The following is a 21,192-nucleotide window of genomic DNA, read 5'->3' as shown; positions in this document are numbered from 1 at the left end:
CCATGGTAACCAGTTCTAGAATGCTGAAATGTTAACTACAGTAACCATAGAAACCCGTCATTAACCATGGTAACCAGTTCTAGTATGATGCAATGTTTGACCTAGACTAACCATGGAAATGCTTTAGAAACCATGGTAACCAGTTCTAGAATGATGAAATATTAGAACAAGAGTAACAATGGAAATGCTTCAGCCCCTTTTTGCGTTTTTATGACTTGAATGAAAAATAAAAGTGTATTAGCTTCAAATAGTAGTTATTATATAAACCTCAGGTTGTTATGTACCCATGGAAAGTAAACCTAGTTATCCACTTATTATGGTATTAGAACAATGACCCATCAAAAATACAAATGTCGAATGGCTTAACTTGCCCCAAGGAAGGTGTAAAATGAGCCTAGGCATGAGGTACATTGAGCCATGCAGGCATATGTAGTACTATCTGATGTAAAAATTAGACAAAATCAAACAATTCTAATACCACTTTAAACTTCATTAATGCCATAGATAGTTTGTGTCCCATTATTGAACGTTAACTGAACATTTTTCAGTAACTGATCTTTGTGTTTGCTGCAGACAGACTACACATGCTTTTGGTTTATGCATTACATGTTACATTGATTTGAATGTGAAAGTTGTCTTGGGCACACTCAGCTCTATTTCTCTTCAAGAATCTTTCCTCGAGCTCATCGTCTGACACTTTCGCAAGTAACCCAACGTAATGATACTGAAATACACAAACTTCACTGTGTCTGCCACAAGATGGCACCACATGTTTTCTCTTTGAGCATGTCCAAAGACTTCTAAGTCCATGGTAACATTCTTACACGGGCCTGCACAGATGTGGTACACATGCACAGATGTGTTTTTATTCACTCTTTGTTTAGAGTATCAGTAGAGGTCTGCTGTTTGCTTTGACTTATGAAAATACAAAGGCTTGGAACAATTAATTAGAAAACGTGATGGGAGTGGGAGAGCATTTTAATTGACTAACTTAGCATGGCTAAAATAAAAAGACGTCAATAGAAATGTCTGCCTGGTTTCTTGTGGCAGACAGTGGATGGTTCGTGCATCACACTTTAAAGGAAAAGTGTATTTGTCAAAATGATTTTGTGTTTTATTCCCCAAACACCTGAATGACCTTTCCAACACGCTCTAATGAATATGAGGTGGGGGAAACTGACGCTAACTCTAGCTCTGTGGCTAACGTTTAGAGGGCCTGAAACTCAAGAGAACCAACTTTTTTGCCCTTGTGCACCGACACACACTCACATATTGAAAATGACAAGCACATATCTTATCTTGCGTGGTTTACGCTGATCTAACCAGAGAGTCAGTGAGCTGTTGAAGGCTGTTTAGCTTAATTGGTAGAGCAGGCTAAACAGAGACTTTACTGCATCCTGTAATCTCTAAATCTGTCTTGTCAAAATAAAACAAATATTAATAGGACTAACACAACTGAACAGCGGCTTAACAAAAGTCATTTTTGTATAGATATTTCATTTCTCTGGTCTTTACTTGTTATTATTCCAATACTTACAGAATGTAATCAAGTTACATTACTTTTATATTGTAATCAGGTGAATTCAGGTGATTTTGGTGACAGCTCAAGTGTTATAGATTTCTGTTCTGTACTTTTACCATAATCATTAATGGTCTTAATCATGCCTGCTGCAATCTATTAGTACGTGTTAACACTAAACTCACATTAACTACGCTGGAATACTTCAGAGGAGAATAGTTTTCTAAAGGCTTTTAATTAACAACTATAGATGATAATAATAATAAAGTAAAGAAACAACATTTCCACTTTGGTATGGTTATATGTTTTTTCCAGGACATTGGCCTTCTCTCTGTTAACAGTGTTATTAACCATATTATAAAAACTGGTTTATCCATCAGCAAAGAAACATTATTGAGCATTTACAAATTGGTATAAACAAATATACTGGTTGATCACTGGTGACACATTTAACTGTACTGCTCAGGTCTGACCAGATGAGGTCGCTGTTTAACTACGGCCTCCTGTTCTGTTCCTGTCTAAGAAAAACTTCATGACTCAGTCAGAGAAGAAGCACTGGTTTGAACAAACGACCACCTTATTCTGGATTCTGGTTCATTATTTATATGAAGCAGCTTTTATTTTGAAAATGTCCCAGCAGAGTACCAGCCTCCTGACAAACAGCAATCAATGTGATGGCCGTTGCATTGAGTTTAAACACGCAGGAGTTTTACTGTATCACTCTGTTTGTTCATGTTGTTGAACAGCAGAGGGTGTTCCTATTAATAGCGGTCATTTGGTGCCTTTCTTTGCTGATAGACACAGTTGTCCCTTGCCACCAACAACCCAGAGTGCTTTGATTATACTGGAGCCACCTGCTGTCCTCATGTTGTGCACAGGCATGTTTTAGTGGAGCTCATCAGTCCACTGTGGGATGAGACAGACATGAGACACTCTCACAGGCACTAAGATCTGTTTTCTGCTCCTCTAAGACCTCAATTAGTCCATCTTCACTCCGACAAGCCTCCAGAAGATTTATATTACTGAAACGTAACCCCCCCTGGAGATGATGTGTCGTCTGCCACATACAAGTAAAGCACAATAACGTCACAATGCTCATCCTAAGGAGATGCATGGAAAAGTTTAATTGGGATTCTCGGACGCAACAGAGCACCTGTCCCTCCCCGTCAGTTATCTCATCCTCTAAAAACTACGTTTGTCCTTTTCCACTAATAACTCAAGACGTGGGAACATAAATTCTTGACATCAGCATTTAAATGTTGCCGCGTGGGAGCAATAACACTTTAATCCACTCAGCGCTGAAAGCAGAAAGCCTCCAATAGCAAGAATGTTTTAATTACATTCCAAAGTGGAGACGAGGGCGGAGCAGCGAGGCTCATCTTCAATGTCATTGTTCTTACTGAAGGTCTTTTTCTTAACAGAAATAACTGTTGGTACACAAATACCAACACTGAACTGACTGATAATAAGAATAAAAACTTTACTAAGTGCCATGTAAAGATCTGACATGCTTGAACTGATTCTACATTTATATCACCAAGTTTATCAAACAACACAAAAGTAATGTGCATTTATGGAACCTTCTCCCTGAATATGTTGTCTTAAAGCGTCCTACACAGTGAAGTGATACGTCATAATCCCCATTACACCATGGCGGCCCCCCTCGCAGGCTCTCACACTCAAACATCAGGTGACGTCAGCGAAGTCGATGATGGCTCGGGGCTTAAAGCCTTATGGGGGATATTGATCATATTACAGCAAGTGTTACATGAATTGTATTCAAGGCAAGGCGGCTCATTTCATGCAGAGGGGGACATTCAGAGAAGTAGATTCACATACAAACCAGAGAGATGACCTAACCGTGTGTGTGATGTTAGTAATGCTGCTGCCAAATCTAGTCCACACATGGAAAATGATTTATATCAGTGGGCTATATCAGTTGGAAAATGATTCATACATACACATATTGCAAGTTATGATTGTGTTGTCTTCTTCGGAACTTGAAAACAACGCCTACAACAGCTCTACACAGGTGCAGCAGGTCTACTTCACGAAGGCGAAAACACCACTGTTGTTGTTGTCGTTCTTCTTTTTATCTGCGTTTATTGGCAGCTGGAGAACCAACTTTAAACTGGTGTGTGTAAATGCTGCACTTATTAAGTCACCTAAAGCAATTTGGCTTTGTATTATCGGTGATGTTAATCGGAATATGATTTCAATATCTGCCAATAAACGATAACGTTAATTTACCGTTATTGGGTTGATCATTTATCGGTCCGATATATATAGTGCATCCCTCGTTATAAACATCCATGAACAATTTGACAATCACCAAAAGAAATACAAAAGTCCTTACATCAAAACATCAAACATACATCTAAAAAAATAAATGAATGTTATATCAAATTCATCACCCCGTGAATCAATACTTAAAATAACCTCTTTCACAAATATGTTAAAGTAAGGTAAGAGACAAACTTCAAAACCGCAAACATCAAGTCCAGAATTAGACAAAATCTTTGAGTTGGGTCTGACCAGCTGACTGCTTCCTAAAGCTCTACTGGCCGTACCGGGTTTATATTCTTTACAGAGATCAGCTCAGAGTTTAGTTTTCTAACTCGCACCTCACATCTTAGTTTGTTAATGCTTACAGTGCGCAGGACATTCTAGATAAGGACTCATTTTGGAAAAACATGACAGCTGTAACTTCCTGTCTGTAAAATCCTCACCGGCTCTGACGTACTTAAAAGATTCCACTGCGCTTTGTTAATGGAAGTTCTTAAACACCACATGCTTTGCCCCGCTGGCTTCTAAACTATCACGCCGGATTAGAGAGACGCTCCGAGTTGTGGTACATTTTTCTGCTCCCAGAGGCTCAGCGTGGATGTTATTAGTCGTGGATGATACCAGGAGTCTGAGAGAGCACAAGTATGTGTGTGCATCTGTTGTGTATCTGAAATAGTCTCTCATCTTGTCCTTACAAAGGAATGGGGAGCGCTGCAGGGTCAGAGTACAGAGCTGAGAGGGGGGTCCATCAGGGGATGAGTGGGGGGTATGTGTGGTTGACAAGTCTTGCCGAGGAGAAAATAGATTATTCCATCTGTCTAAAAATCCGCCCTGCTGCTGACCTACACTCTGGAGACTTCCCTCAGGCTCCGGTCACATGGTAAAGACATACCCTTAAAAAGCTGTAGCCCGAGACCACCGTCGCCTCTTGTGTGTAAGACACCAGCTGGTCTTGGTGTTCGTCCTGCTTCCTCTTCCCTAGAAAGCCTCCATCATGTCAGACACTGAGGAAATTGTCGAGGAGTACGAGGAGGAGGAGGAGGTAGAAGAGGAGGAGGAGGTGGAAGAAGAAGTTGAAGAAGAGGAAGAAGAGCAGGATAATGAAACAGAGAAGAAAGAAGAACAAGAAGAGGAGTCCAAACCACGGCACAAGACAACCTACGTGCCAAATATCGCTCCTCCGAAGCTCCCTGATGGCGAGAAGGTAGATTTTGACGACCTGCATCGCAAGAGAGTCGAAAAGGATTTCAACGACCTCCAGTCCCTCATAGAGGTGCATTTCTCCAGCCGTCAGAAAGAGGAGGAAGAGCTGATCGCCCTGAGGAGCCGCATCGAACGCCGTCGGGCCGACAGAGCAGAACAGCAGCGAGTCCGCAGTGAGCAGGATCGTGAGCGCCAGACCCGTCAGGCCGAGGAGAGGGCGAGGCGCGAGGAGGAGGCCGCCAAACTCCGCGCCGAGGAGGAGGCAAAGAAAAAGGCTATATTCACCAACAAGTCCTTCGGCGGCTACCTGCAGAAGGTGGACCAGAAGAAGGGCAAGAAGCTGACGGCAAGAGAGGAGAAGAAGAAGGCCCTGATGGACCGCAAGAAGCCGCTCAACATCGACCACCTGAACCAGGAGAAGCTGGCAGAGAAGGCCCAGGACCTCTGGCAGTGGCTCCACCAGCTGCACGCCGAGAAGTTCGAGCTGGCTGAGAAGCTCAAGAGGCAGAAGTACGACATCTACGTGCTCCGGAACCGAGTCAGCGATCACCAGCGGGGCTCCAAAGCTTCCAAGACGAGCCGCGGGGCAAAGGGCAAGTCAGGCTCCTGGAAGTAAGAGCTGCTCTTTTGCAGCTGGACGAGTTGTTTCTGGACTATCTGGTGCCCTGTATCGTACAAAGCTTTCCCAGGGATTGTGTTTCTGCTCATGTCTGATTGTTTTAACTTTCTGATGTGGTTATTCACCACTTCAGAACTGTGGTTGAAGACTTAACTCTGATGGGATGAGTGGTGGTGTTCGTTCCACCACTCGTCTAGAATAAGGCTCATGGTTGTTTTGTCTTTACACACCGACAGTGTTTTTTGTGCTTCATCCATGATACATGTTAAAATGTTTGATTAAAGGTGTAAAAGTCTTCAGAAGAGGTGCCAAATTGTAATTTGTTTCCAATAAATCAAGACGTATTTTAATATCTTTTGGAATCCAGTGACGTTTTTTTCATGACTGTGATCAAGTTTCTCTCACTTCATTCTAACCTCTCGACACATAGAACTATCTTTTGAGAACGATATCTCCTAAAGGCTGAATTTTGAATTTTTTCATTGTTAACTGAACAACGGTGAAAAGTCATGTTGTCAGTGTGGGTGTGGTTGTGTTAAGATCCAACAGGTGTTGCACAGCTGACTTTTTCAGGAGCTAATTTAGTCTCTGAGGCCTCGGACCGAACAGTGTGGGCCTGCAGTGTTTTTAGCAAAAAGACCCAACTGTTGACTGAGAGGTCGAGCCCACGACCCCGAGAGGCTGCAGGAGCTTTACTGAGCGGTGTCGGGTACCTTTAAAGGTCCTTAACTGCATTTAACAAGTAGCAATTCTCCAAAACTCCTAAAGGTACAGACTTTTTTCTGTGAATTTTGCAATGAATGATGACACAGAGAAAGTGCAAAAGGCACAAAACGAACAGACAACTGATTCAAAAGACAAATTTGAACTTAATTTTATGTTTTTGTTCATTCTCCCCAGCAAATTCTAGCTTTTTGTTAACATATTAACATCAAACAATTCTTTTGTCCAACATGTGTAACAGACATAATATGCAGTATTTTCCCCACATCCTCACTAGTTATATCACATCAGTTTCTTGTTTTATCACGTTTTATTTTTTTTATGAATGCTGTACCCAAACTTTCCTCATGTGTGGCATTAAAACCATCCGAATCTCTACATTTGAGTTTTGAAAAACAACATTTAAACATTACAAAAACTGCAGTGAATGCAAACGTGCCATAAAATACCAGTTTCTGTTTTTAAAATCCAAATTTGAAGACTAATTTATCCAGTTTGATTGATATCAGATTGTTTCAAGATGGCGCAGCATAAAAACTCGTCATCTAGAGCAGTTCTATTTCCGTCAAACGTGCTGTTTATAAACTCCACGTTAGAGCCAATATCAAATCAAAAGTATTCAGTAAAGGCCACAACAGCCCTCGAGTCACAAGGGATAATCAGACTGCAATCATCAGCCTCAGTTTCAACTATATGACAGTTTATATAAAGTGCACCTCACACAGAGAGTCTCTGTACACATTACACGTCAGTAAAAACAGCAAAACACAATATAACAAAATAAAAGTCAATCATCTGAATTGATGTGGAGCAAAACAGTCACTCAGTTTTATTATAGTCATTAAATCTCATCCTGCTTTAGGTCAAATGAATGTCAAAGTAGTGACACATTTTCTCCACTAGGTGGCACTAGAGCACCAGTTTGTGGCAAAGAGCTTTTAATACACACACTTACACACAAATATACAGCTGAATTTGTATATCTGCAAGCTGTAATGATAATAAACTGAGGCTGCCACGTTTCTGTACACCAAAACCTTTGAATCCAAAAACAAAAGCTCAGGATTCATTATGTTGGGCATCAGTGCTGTCTCCTCAGCAAGAAGGTCCTGAGTTCGATTCCCGACTGGAGTTTGCGTGTTCTCCCCCGAGCCCGTTTCCTCCAGGTACTCTGGCTCCCCCGCCATCAGAAACATGTATATGATTCGTTTTGATTTATTTTATTTTCATGTCATGCATTGTCAGTCTTGAAGCAAAAGATTCTGCCTTTCCCCCGCAGTTTACAAAAAGCTTCCCTTCCCTGAAGCACAACTCGAGTTTTCGTAATCATCCCGCCAGAAGATATCAGCATAAGTGGAGGCCATTTTAGTAAGACGTACATCCTGTATGTCCTCGAGAAACAATCAGGGCTCTGGCAGGAAAGACAAACCAAAAAACGAAGCTCATTCTCAATTCCACCATTGCTCTGGTTCAGTATCGAGGCAACTTTGAACAAGTTACTGAACCCCAAACGTCTCCTGATGAGCACCTTGTATGGCAGCTTTCCCAATCGCTGCATGAATCGAGAGAGTGTGTAGTTTTGCAACCTCTGTCTATTCCAAAGCCGAAGCGTTTGACATTCATGTCTGATGTTTCGAGGTTCCCAACTCTAACTTTATGACATGTGGATGCGCAGCGTTAAAACTTGTATGTCTGTTAAGTTAATTCTCCAGTTGGTGCCAATGAACTGGCTTTGTAATGGCCCACTGCTCCTCATGAATGGGTTGCGAATAAGTCAGGTTGTCTAAATTGTACATTGTGCTGAATGTGATACGGGCTTTTCACATGCACTACAGTGAAAACACCCTCTTTACAGCAGTAAGTGTTGGACCAAGGTGCAGGAACATTTGTCTCCCCTGCAGCTTTTGATTGTCTGCCAGGTTTGGGCCGTAGGAAGCCATACAGCTGTTTTGCTCTCATGGCGGTGACAAGCCATTAAACCTTTCCAGACACGGCGGTATGCCAACAGGTTACCATAGAGACTGCAATCAGGTCTCTCTATACCCCCCTCCAGCCTCAACACACCCACTCACACACACACACACCGCACTTCAGCTTAAAGGTGTGGGTTCTGTGTTGACGATGTGGGGAAAGAGAAATGCCCCAGCTGACAGCGTGGGGCCATACCGGCGCATCAATCGACCCGGCCGCTTGGCACCAGGGAACACGACGTTCCCAAAACTCTGCAGCAGAGTTAATTTGAAGACAAGTTTATTTTGCCTGTGTTTCAGCTCAGATCCACACCTGCCACGGCCGCATTGTGTTGACGTGAAAGAAGGCACTTTAGGGTGATGCACATGGAGTCAAAACGTGTCCTCTCATATCAAAAAGGCGGTATGAACTGGTGTGTGTGTGTGTGTGTGTGTGTGTGTGTGTGTGTGTGTACCAGGAACAGCAGCTGCAGGCTCATTGGGGGGGCGTTGTCGGCTCATTAGTACCCAGCAGAGACTAGAGGATAATGGAATCACTGCATGATGGACATTTCCTGGGCCACGCTTTCAACTCTGACCAGGAACTTATCATCTAGTTCAGTTGATTTAGATTTGCGTTTTAATTAGAGTGAAGCAGATCTCGTCCCATGTCTGTTGTTGTCGCTTTGGACCATAATTTCACAGTATTTGTGCTCTGAGGAATGCAAAAGCTCCTTTTCAAGGGGAGATTGTAACATATGGCCTCCATTTCAGTTTGAAACATTCAAAAAATGAACAATTCAGACATTATGTCAAACAAATCTTGCAGAGAAGTCAGCGTAAGTCTGGTAATACCACATTTAGGACAAAACCGGCGACTTCTCTGGCAAATAAATAAACAAAATAAACGCAATACTTTACTTTTTAGAAAAGCTATAACTGTACACACTCTGCATTCAAGTTTCCTCTCTTTAACCGAACAAACACAAGCTGTTTATAGTGCAATACTTAAGTATAACCAGCATCTGGTTGGGTCGACTGCCTGCATGTAAATGTAGCCGCAGAGGAGCAAAACAACACAAGTGATGTCTTTCTCGATTGAGTCATAATGTCCAAATTTACCATATGTGCCTGGATAACTCCAAAGTATCCAGCATAATGGCTGTCATGAGCCTTTGTGATGCGCACTCTTCGCACTCGCTCATGGTTCCTATTAATTATTCACGATTTTCTTTAATTAGGATTGAAATTAGATGCCTGTTGGTAAGCACCATGAGAGATGAAAACCCATTTTCAGACTCATTCTCTTTGCTTTGCGATACAGAAAACTCCTCCAGGGTTTTGCATTTTCATTAGAACATTATCTAGTTTGGGAGCAGAGGAAGCTTTTTTTTTTCACACCCGGCAAAGAGAAGTGTCTGTTTTCTCACATCAGGAAACTGGTGAAAATGTAATAATGTAACAATAGATCTGCATATTATCCCAGCTTTTAAGTTTAATACATTCAGGCAGACAAATTAAGACAACAGAAATATAGAGTATCATACGATTACAACAGTCTTCAACAAAAGCTTTAACATTCCACGTTTCTGAGGTAATCGTAGAAAGTAACTGAGAACATTCAGTTCCACACCAGTACAACTTGGAAGTAGTTGCCCACAAGTATTTGATTTAAATGCTGCTTTTCTGCTTCACTAGATTAATCTGAACAGAATAAGATTTAACAGAAGATTTTATTAAGTTCTGCCGCATGTATGTGTTAAGCCAAGATAAGCAGATATGGTGGCAGCCGTGCCGTCCATTAGTCCCTGATAATGAACACCTTGCCAGGCTTTATCCCACTAATAACAGAGAAAAAATTAGGACCATTCATATTTTTTTTTTTTTATGCACTTTGCAATCAAGATTTAAAGTTTTCACAAGCCATTACTCTGTTTCCCTGCTCTATCATAAACACGCCAGAAATTTCACGCCAGAAATTTCACAAACAAACAATAAGACGTGTACTTTCAGCCTGAAGTAGAGAGTAGAGGAGCGTTCAGAGTCGGGTGTCAGTACATTCAGGGGGATGGTGAAGGCTTCTTCTTGCAGCTTTACAATAGCCAACGTGTGGTGTTCAGAGGATGATGCACTGACTGAAGGTCAAGACTCAGCGCTGTTGTTGTTGTTGTTACTCATTTTGAATACAGGCTGTAGCGCCTTCATTTAAAACGGTGAACAGAAAGCTTCACAAGTTCCACAGTTGTCTGTCAGAATCCAATCTGAATTAAGTATTCGCACAGACCATGGTATACAACAGAGACAATAGTGAACAACCTTTTTCCATTTTATGACGGGATGCTGATCTGTTTTTCTGGAACATAGCTTGCTGCTGCAGCCTAAAACACTTTGTGAGCAGTGAGAGAGAATTGAATCAGTGACAGTTCGATTGTGGCCACTTTAAGCGTGTTTTGCTGTGAATGCCTTTGAATACAGGATGATTGCAGGAGTATTTCTACAGTATGACATTGCTACTTTTCTGAATACATGTTCTACAACATGCTGATTTAAATTGCCACATTAATCACTTACATTTACTGGAGTGGTTTATGTAGCACCCATTATAATATTCATAAGACGGAGAATTGGGTCCTCGAGTAATAATCATGATTTAACCCAAGAGATGATTTTTGCCACGTTAGTAATAAGAGAGCTGTGTTTTTGTGCAGTTTCTTTTTTTGTTTTACCCCTCTGGTCGATGGTTTCTTTACGACAACAGACTTCAGTGTGTTGTCCTATTGTAAACACACACATACCCCAGTGGGGGAACCAGCTGTGAGAAATGCTGCGGCTCCAGCTCTCTGGATGCCTTTTGCCTGTGGATAAATTAGCCTGCCCTGGAGACAGGGCCGTTTGGGCTTAGCTCCAACCTTCTCCAAATTGAGGTGGGAGTTGGTAGCAGCCAGAGGTATAAAGGAGCTTTGGCCTATCCGACAGGGCATTAATCTCTGTAGCTCCTCAGCATCCTGCAAGCATACGAGCCCACATCCCTCTGGCCATATAAAGATTTGATGTCTCCATGCATCTTATCATCACCTCACTGTGCTCCTTTGGAGGTGAGTCCATGAGTACGGAGCGTCAGTGTCTGTCTGTGCTAGAAATTTGGCTATCCATCTGGTGTATAGTCGAGATGAAAATAGCAACAGGGGGTCTTTAATTAACGGGACATTTAACCAGACTCTCTTAATGAGAGGAGGCTTACCTAACAAGCGGCTCAATCTGAAGATGCAGCCTGAGCTCTGATCACTCCTGCCGCTTAATTAGAAGTGTGTGTTTTTTGATGTTTTATAACAAATTGATCTGGCGATTCATTCTGTGAAGTAATGGAGTAATGGAGTTTGTTCCTCTCCAGCCCCATCCTGAAGAGAACATTGTGTGATCTTGTAAAAAAAAGTTACACCAAGTGTCAGAGGCTTGAGAAGGCTTAGCCCTCCCTATATTACTGATAGTGACGTGCGGATCACAGTTGTACCCACTAGATAATCTGCAGATTAGGTGGCCTGATCATAAAATTACTTTACAATTACACTATGATTAAAAGCTGATTGGATGCAAAAATAATGTTTAATGAAGACAATATTATAACATTACCCCACAGTAGCAGAAACATGAGCACATGAGAGCTAATTTCCCTAATTATTTAAATGTCTCGTCAGGTAGACAGGATTGCTCAGAATCTAATGTGAATTAATTTCTGTGTTCTTCCTTGCAGCCCAGATTCATACACTGAAACTGTTTGTGCTAAAGCTGCCGTCCACCTGATCAATCCTGAGCTCCATCAGAGCTATTAAAAATGTTGCAAATGCTAAAAGTTCAATTCTGTGTCCTCTGGAGAGTTTCCTCTGTCCCGTCAAGTTATTAACTACAACTTGACCTGTTCGTTGAATCATACTGAAAGAGTACAGTCTACTGCTTTCAACAGTGTCTCTCAGTTTAATGTAAAGCATCAGATTGGATTTATGAACGCACTCCATATCTAAACATAATACAATATCTTTTCTTGAGAGAAATCCGCCCTGTGGCAGTTATTGAAATAGAACAGAAAACATAACTTCATAAATATACATGACCTGAAATACCGCAACCTTAATAGGTATTTAGAGACCAAAGAATCCAAGTGAAGAAGGTCTATTTAGATTTAGGGAGGTAATAGCTCAGAGTTCTTAGATAAAGCAGATAGAAACCTTTTTCTCTAGGGTAAGTATGGCTCTTGTGGCTCAAAGACTGATTATATTGTTCACATTCATCCCACCTGCCTGCTTTCCGATGGTTGGCAACCTTTTCTCTACATTCAAAATTTCAAAAAGCAGTGTGCTGATTTCATGAAGGACTTACTGAAACTGTCCACCATTCTTCTTAGATTGTTTTCCTAAGAGGTTTGGTAATTAACAAAAAAGGTAAAAATGAGCAGTGTTCAAGTCAGTTGAATTCAGTTGTTGTTTGAAAGCTTTTGTGGTACGTGTCTAAGTTGTCTACCAGTCTTTAATTTGGATCATTGTTATGGACGGAAAAAACTACAATACCATTATACAAGAAAAACACAGATTAGATTATTGTTTCACAGGAATACAGGCATTTCTAATATCCTACTTGGGCAAACATCTTGCGACACCTTGTAGGGTTCCATAACATCTTCTGACCACTGATCATGGCTGCAGAGTTACATGTTACACCTCTCCTAAAAACAATGATTACAGTTGCTGAATACAAAGTTTGTTCAGACCCCCATGAGTACTCTCATCAAAAAGTTAGTGAAGAAGTAAAGAGTACCAGCTCGGGACAGACAGCTCACAGAATACCTTGAAACCAGTACTGTATATTGCTGCGCTCAGAGATTAGACAATAGTTCCTCCTATTTAAATCACTAAAGAAAGTTGATGCTCTCAGATCATGCTCCTGTTTGTGTGTCGTAATATCACTCACGCTCAATTCAATGTGCAGGAAACACAGATGTATTGGAATAAATGCAGAGGAACTGTGAGTCATTGCAAATGAATGTGTGTCTGTGTGTGTCATGTTGTCTCATCATGTATCGCGGGGAAACACTATAAATACAAACCCATGCAGTTACCTAACAGCTTCCTGGCGGCGGCGGTGCCCACAAGCACATTGTAAGGACACAGGTCAAAACTATGACTCATCACTGGAGTGTAGGAGCTCAGGCGGTTCATTCATGGAAAAACAATTCAGATACCATCCTTACGTCAACCATCTGCAAGCTGCTTTTAGCTCAGGCTTCTGACTGAGATATTGACTGGGAAACACTGCGGGGAGAGTCAATATCAGGCCTGTGAGTGGACAAGCAATCCTATTGTCAACAGTTTTTCTGATATTGTTTGTGACACTCTAATTCAATCAATGCATGTTGACCTGTTTCAAGCTTTGCAGTTTAAAACCATCATTATGAAGAAGGTAATAGTGTCCAAAATGTGTTTTTAAGGAAAACTGAAAGCTTGAAACAGCAGAATTTCTCTGTTATTGCTGTGATTAAAACTCCACTTTTAATTTGTCTCAAGAGTCCGATTGCTTAAATGTGAGACTGATGAGGGTTTTTATCGACTGCATTTGAATACGTTGTTGATTTCAAACTCCAGATATTCAGTAATCTGTAATCACTCAAAGCAACAATATGTCGAAATTGGCAGCGGCATTGCCCCCACCTCGCAGTTTGAGTGCAACACTACTGTTGGAAATACAAATCCCAGGTGTGTAACAATTTGTCAGATATAATATTGCTGTAATTTTTAACGCTGCTTTAAATTATTATGTATAACCTGTTCAAGTATTTAAAGCACCAAAAGGTCAAAACTGACAGAAGCTGCTAAGTGTCACTGCTGGAACCAGCCGTCACCATCACGAGCTGAGAGGAGATGGAAGGTTGCAAAACTTGCTTTATTGGACGGAGGCGACACGAAGGGGGAACGTATTGATGTATGTGGCTATAAATAGATGTTTTACCCCATGGGTAAGAGCATAGGAATCTTCTCTCATTACTCTCCCTGCTTCAATTGATCTGTCTTGACAGAAATGTCCGACTCATGAATAAGCATGACGGGGAATTCATGTTAAGACCAGCAGAGGAACTTTTGAACCTTAAAGTGTGAACGTTTTAATTGTGACATTCAGAATGGCCCTAAAGCAAAGAAGAAGTGTCATCATTGCTATATTTTGATAATGTTATATTTTATAACAAGCTGTTTTCAAGATGTTATATTCCATTTTTGTTAAGGTCCAAACAAAAAGGGGCCCAAACACGAGACAAAAACAGGGGCAGGCACGTTGAAATTAAAAGGAGCTTTGAAAATCAGGCGCTAGTCCAAAATACAAGACTACAAAGTCCAAACTGAAACAATATGAAAACCAAAACACAAGACATAAAAAATGTGTTAAAAAAACAGAGGAAGCAGGCAGTGGCAAAATCAGAGAAACTACGGAAGAACAAAAAAATACAAAACTTAATAAAGTACAATCCAGAGAAGAAACGCAGGCAGACTTTGATGCATGAAAAGAACAGAACAGACGAACTGACAAAGAGCAGGGAAGACAAGGGCTGCATCCAATCCCAGACTCTGGGACGTTGCGGACGCATTTGCGGGAAGTCCTCAAGTCTTGAGGGCTGTCAAAACTCACATTTCATCCAGTCCACAAGGGCCCTCAAGCGGACTTTATGATTTCCAGACTTCCAGATAGCCCGCTTGGGCTGCAGACTTCAACAGAGTTTACTGATCTAATTACCCACAATTCCTGATGTGATGACAGTAAACACCTCTAGGTAAGTATGACTAAAGCCTTAGTTCCCAAGTCCAGAGGGTAGAAATATGGATTCAGCCAACGACTTAAATACATGGGTGGATATAAGTAAGAAATCACAAGTGAGGAGCAGCAAGGATGGGAAAAACAGACAAAGGAAGGAAATGAAAATCAAAATGTGACAAATGAGGACAGAACTTCAAAATAAAACAGGAAATAACAAAACCAAAAACTCAAACTAAGGCCACCGGTTTTAATTATTTCAACTCTTGTTTCTGGTGAATCATGTTTTGTCCATCAGCTTCTACTGAATACAGCAATACCCATGATCCTTTGCTGCCATCGATATGGAGAAGAATCAGAATTAAAAGAATTGTATTTTGCGTTTGCATAAATTAAAGAAACATGAAAGAAAATAAAATGGAAATTCTCAAGGAAAGTACCTCAAAAATCCACCGCTGCAACTTTTATTATTTTCTTTGAGAAAGTGTGTGTTAATGTTAAAATGAAGCTTTTTTGTCATAACACTCCGATTTGATTTTGAGAAAATTAATCCCACTGAGTGTCTTCACACTGCCAGAGATCAGGACTAAAGCTTTGTCAGTCCTCTAAATGATTTTCCGCCTTGTTAGATCATCACTGCAGACCTGTGTAATTCTGAAACCCTCTGACTCAGACTTGTGTTAAGCCCTGTTTTAAATTTGGTCTGAAGGTGGTAATTAAGGCATCGTGAGATCTCACTGATACTGATGGGATACAAGAGGTTTCACTGTGGCTCCAACAGGTGTGAGCAGCGGTACTATCATCAGCACCGTCACGGTGGCGGGAAGACGTAGTAATAACCGGTTGGGAAGGTCTCCGTGAACAGGCCTCTCCGGCTGCTCGGTTGATTTACACTGTGAGCAGAGGTGGAGGAGTCAGCATGAATCACTCGAGATACTGAGAGGACACAGCGGAGGATGTGAGCTTGAATCTAAATGCAGCCGTTAATCAAATGTCGTACATTCCGTCACAGGTATGGCTCATCCCGCAGCACATTCATAACCGGAGACACATGTCCAATGTCCAGATGAAACAGGTGGGCAGGGACGTAGACGGACACATTTACCGGAACAGAACACATGAACACAGATCTAAAGACATCAGATCTCCCCCACTGACCACACACGAACAAAGAGTTCCTGCTAACGACCACACAGAAACATCACTGTCAGGCGACGCCGCACTCTTCTTCCTTCATCTGAAATGCACGTAAGATTCTGGGTGGATGTTTTTATTCTGGCTATCACAGATACATTCTTTAAGGAAGCTACATACTCAACCACCTCTTAGATCAATTATCCTCTGATGCAAAAGCGTCTAAACGCACATTATTATTTCTAAACCGGAGACAGGGGAGGACAGTTAATGTCAGATCAGTGTAGGGACAGAGATGATCTTCTCATTTTATGTTGTTAAAAAGAAAAGAAAAACGAGACTATCCCTGACTCGATGTTGTCTGGGGGATTACATCCACTCTGCGAGGATGACCTTTATTATTACTGAACTGTGCTTCATCCTTCTTGGGTATTGAACTGAAAATGAGCACGTGTCTATGTCTTCCCATCACTGCTTTTCATGACTCATGTCTAATACGATAATCATCCAATCATATGCATATTTCCTGGAAATATTTTGCACCATAAATTTTTAGATTTGAATTATGTAACCCAGCTCCGACCAGATGCACCCTGAGCACTAACACGTGGCTCGTAGCCGTGAACTTTTTTTTTAATAGAGACACCGACGGCCATAAAAACGACCGTTTGGCTGTAATGGGCAGTGGCATTACATAACTGTCTGTCCGTTTACCCCTTTAACTGTAATTGTTCTAAGAATAGAAAGAGCCACCGCTACCTTGCGTTTAATGAGTTGACCTTAGACCCTCTGTTCCCCCGTGGAAAATCAACCTATAATAAATCAATCTGTGCACACTGTCTTGGCAATACATACAAGCATTCACAATCCCTGATGGATATGATAACATGACTTGGTATTAATTTATATTTATCAGCAAATCGTAATATGTGGAGTATTGATATTTTTGATTAAGTGAAAAGGAGAAACAAAGGTTTTATCATATTAGCATCACTGAGGCTCTTTGAAGCCCCAGTGATGGCTAATTAAGCCTGTTAGATGATCAGAGCTGTTGTTGGACCATTTGGAGCACAGACACGGTGTTGAAAAGTCACATTCTGATTTTTTAACCTAAACGTTCAGAAGCTGTGTACGTGCTTCTGTCATTGATTTATAGGAGTATGACCTGTTACTGCCTATATTAGCTGGAAAACATATTGGTCCACAGAATTCATCAGAATTCTTGGACTACGTTGAAACGTTGTTTTTCCCAATTAAAAATCCAGGCACTGGGGGAGCAGGAGCATTAAATCCATTATAGTCCTTTATTTACACTTACTAAAGTAATCATAAACATGATGCTTAGGTGGAAAAACAGCCAATATAATGAGATAAATGCATAAAATGACATAAATGTGCACAATTTCCAAGCTTGGGGCTATAGAAAAAAAATCCATGTATACACCAATATATTCTAAAAAGGTCAATCTCATTGGTTAAAAGATGTCTCGATTATTTTGTGGCTGGAGCGTAAGTGGCTCAGGGAGGGGGGTGAAGAGAGGGTGGGTCTTTTGTATGAAATCACTCATTGGCTGTTGCAGGCCACAGGGCGGGCATTAAATCTCATAACTGGCCAAATAAGGATGTCAATCAGTATTTCAGAGGTAAGCTGCCATCTTGGGTAACTGCATTGTAGTTCAATAATAAAGTCTGGCACTATTTTGTTGCCATTTATGCAATAATATATGGATCTACTGGCCATCTGGAACTAAGAGAAGACGCTTTTGTTGGAGTTTGATACACTACTTAAACACCCTGACGCTCCAAAAATGTGTGCACGCTTATTTGCAGGCGAGTTGGTTTGTTTGTTTGTTAATTTTACCTGCATGATGTGGTTTTATCTTTTTCAATATACAGAAACACAATAATCTAAGCTTCTACACACATGAAATTGAGGTGGATGGTTAAACATCTTCTAAAACTCAATTTTTCAAAATAAGACATATCATCTAAAAGAAGCACTCATCTTTATTTACATCCTCTGTGTTGACAGTTTGAAGCTGGGATGGATAATGACAAATCCAGCAGGTGCAGTGTTGACGTTAGCCACGAGACCAATCCAATCTCCTCTTAAGTCTTCAAAGAGCGGGACCCAGCAGAAATACCCATTCAGGAAATGACAAAGCTTTAATAATATGCATCGCCACATGGAGCTATTAGCCCTTGCTAACTAAAGATACAACTCCACTCTAAATATGGGTTTAGCATCCAAAGAGTGGGCAGCTTCATTGCCAAGGAAACTAATGCAACATCCCCCTTTTGTCTCTTTCTAGCCAATATCGTGGATCAAAAGGAAGTTGTGCTTCATGTCACGCTGCAAGAAAGATCAAAATGTTCCCTTTGTGTTTCACCATCAAACGGATGCAAGATGAGATAGAGGGAACCATCACGCTTTTTATTTTGTCTTGAGGGTCTTAAAAGCATCTCACAAAACTCAAGGCCTTGCCACGCTCCATGGATTTGATATGTAACATTTATGATATGCTTTAGAAATATCAAGCATTTGAAAAAGGGTGCTACTTTACCAGCTCTTTTATACACAATGTTGCCAAAAGTATTCGCTCACCTGCCTTGACTTGCATATGACCTTAAGTGACATCCCATTCTTAATCCAAAGGGTTTAATATGATGTTGGTCCACCCTTTGCAGCTATAACACCGAATTTCTACTGCATATGTGTCCGCTGCGTTATGGCTCCGATCCGGTTTTGCTCTGCCATCCGGCAACCTCCACCGGTTGCTTTTTGAGTTTGCCGCGGCGCAGTACGGTAGACAGCTGGTGTCGCGGCACTGAGGAGGTTCCGCGATAATCACATGATCACTCGCAACCGCAGTTATAGGTCTGTGTTATAAAAACAACAACAGGAAGTGTTCCGGACCAAAGGATTAGCAGAAGAGCTTGTGTTTGTCTCCTTTTTTAGATTTGTGTGCTGGTGTCAACACGGAGTGTACCCGGAATTTATATTGTTATTTTGGTAGTTGACTTCCTGTCTGCTCGGTGCTAAATTCAGCTGAATTGCTGCATCATGCTCCGGCATCTGCTAGGTATAGAAATCCTGGTTATCTGTTCCGGAGGGCTCAGACTGCTGGAGCTGGGACGGAGCAGATATGCAGCGCAGCGGACCTGCTGGAAATTAACACACATTTCACTTAAGTGAAACCAATCAGCTCCGCTGGCGTGGCGGAGATGTAACGCAGCGGACAAGTATCCACTGGAAAATAGGGGTAACAGCTTCAACTCCTCTGGAAAGGCTTCCCACAAGGTTCAGGGGTGTTTTTAAGGGAATTTTTGACCATTCTTCCAGAAGCGCATTTGTGAGGTCACACACTGATGTTGGACGGGAAGGCCTGGCTCTCAGTCTCCGCTCTAATTCATCCCAAAGGTGTTCTATCATGTTTAGGTCAGGACTCTGTGCTGGAAGGTAAGTTCGTCCACACCAAACTCTCTCATCCATGTCTTTATGGACCTTGCTTTGTGCACTGGTGCACAGTCATGTTGGAACAGGAAGGGGTCATCCCCAAACTGTTCCCACAAAGTTGGGAGCATGGAATTGTCCAACATCTCTTGGTATGCTGAAGCATTCAGAGTTCCTTTCACTGGAACTAAGGGTCCAAGCCCAGTGCCTAAAGATGGAGATGGAGATGGAGAAGCGCGATTCGTCACTCCAGAGAACACGTCTCTGCTGCTCTAGAGTCCAGTGGGAGCGTGCTCTACACCACTGCATCCGATGCTTTGCATTGCACTTGCTGATGTATGGCTTGTGTGCAGCTGCTCAGCCATGAAAACCCATTCTATGAAGCTCTCTACACACTGTTCTTGAGCTAATCTGAAGGCCACATGAAGTTTGGAGGTCTGTAGTGATTGACTCTGCAGAGAGTTGGTGACCTCTGCACACTACGCGCCTCAGCATCTGCTGACCCCGCATGCCTAGGTGCTTGCTTTTATACACCTGTGGCCATGGGAGTGATTGGAACACCTCATTTCAATCACTCGGATGGGTGAGTGAATACTTTTGTCAATATAGTGCATCTTCATACCATGTGGAAATGTAACTAATTCTAATGACAACTAAAGGGAACAGCACTCTAAATATTTCTTTCTACCATTTCTGTTTCTGTTCTGGTGTTCAGCACTCTGAAAGAGTCAAAGCCTCTTCAGTCTGAATAATTACGCCTTTTTAAACACTTGCTGCTCACCACTCCAGTGAAAGGGAAAAGTTATTCTAATTATTTCCTTGACAGCATGGTGAAAGGCACTAACAAAGGCTGCAGCAGACAACGCTCAAAGAACCGTGACAGAACTGTAATTAAAATGGCTCTTATTGATGTGATATTGCGACTTCTGCCCCACTGTTTACTGTAAGAGGCAGGTGTGGAGTTAAGTGAGGTGACACAGCCTGACTGTGAAGTATCACCTCGCTTTATTTATTCTTTCTTTGACCAGCAGTGTTTTTGTAGTATGTGTTCTGTGCACTATAACAACCAATGCAGCAACACATTATTTCCTGTGCTTTTCTTGCAAGACCTGCTTTACCACTTCGTTGGATGTGTTCCTTATGCTTGACTCAGACTGTTTACTCATAGTGTAGTGTTATGTCTGTTTTTCTTGCAGTTCTGACATGGAAGCTCGTGAGCTGCAGTGTCGCCATTAAACACACCGACCTCTTCGGCCTCTCTCCCGGCTTATGCTCCACCTCCTGGGGTCACTCATCCTCTAGAGCTGCTCATCACTGCCATAAAGTCTGGGCAAAGCAGAACAGACAGGCCGGGTGTCCACCGGGTGGGCTGCCACTGTGTGTCTGCCACTGGTCGGGTACACTGCAGCTTCTACAGCTAAAGGTGTCAGTGTGTTTACTGGGGAAACTACAGCTCACAATCAACTGTATCACCTGCAGAGCCAGTTGTTGGAAGAGAAGATCAGGTTTACCT

General features: G+C 41.8%; 1 protein-coding gene across 1 annotated transcript; it reads left to right on the top strand.

The window, feature by feature from the left end:
* Positions 1-4,676: 4,676 nt before the first annotated feature.
* LOC115595870 (troponin T, cardiac muscle isoforms) lies at positions 4,677-5,981 on the top strand. The gene has a single exon (XM_075488197.1). The coding sequence runs from the start codon at positions 4,800-4,802 to the stop codon at positions 5,622-5,624; it is 825 nt and encodes a 274-aa protein (XP_075344312.1). The 5' UTR covers positions 4,677-4,799; the 3' UTR covers positions 5,625-5,981.
* The last annotated feature ends 15,211 nt before the right edge of the window (positions 5,982-21,192 follow it).

Source organism: Sparus aurata, chromosome 14 (genome assembly GCF_900880675.1).
Source record: "Sparus aurata chromosome 14, fSpaAur1.1, whole genome shotgun sequence".
In the NCBI taxonomy this organism is placed as follows: domain Eukaryota; kingdom Metazoa; phylum Chordata; class Actinopteri; order Spariformes; family Sparidae; genus Sparus; species Sparus aurata.
This window is presented reverse-complemented; position numbering and strand designations above follow the sequence as displayed.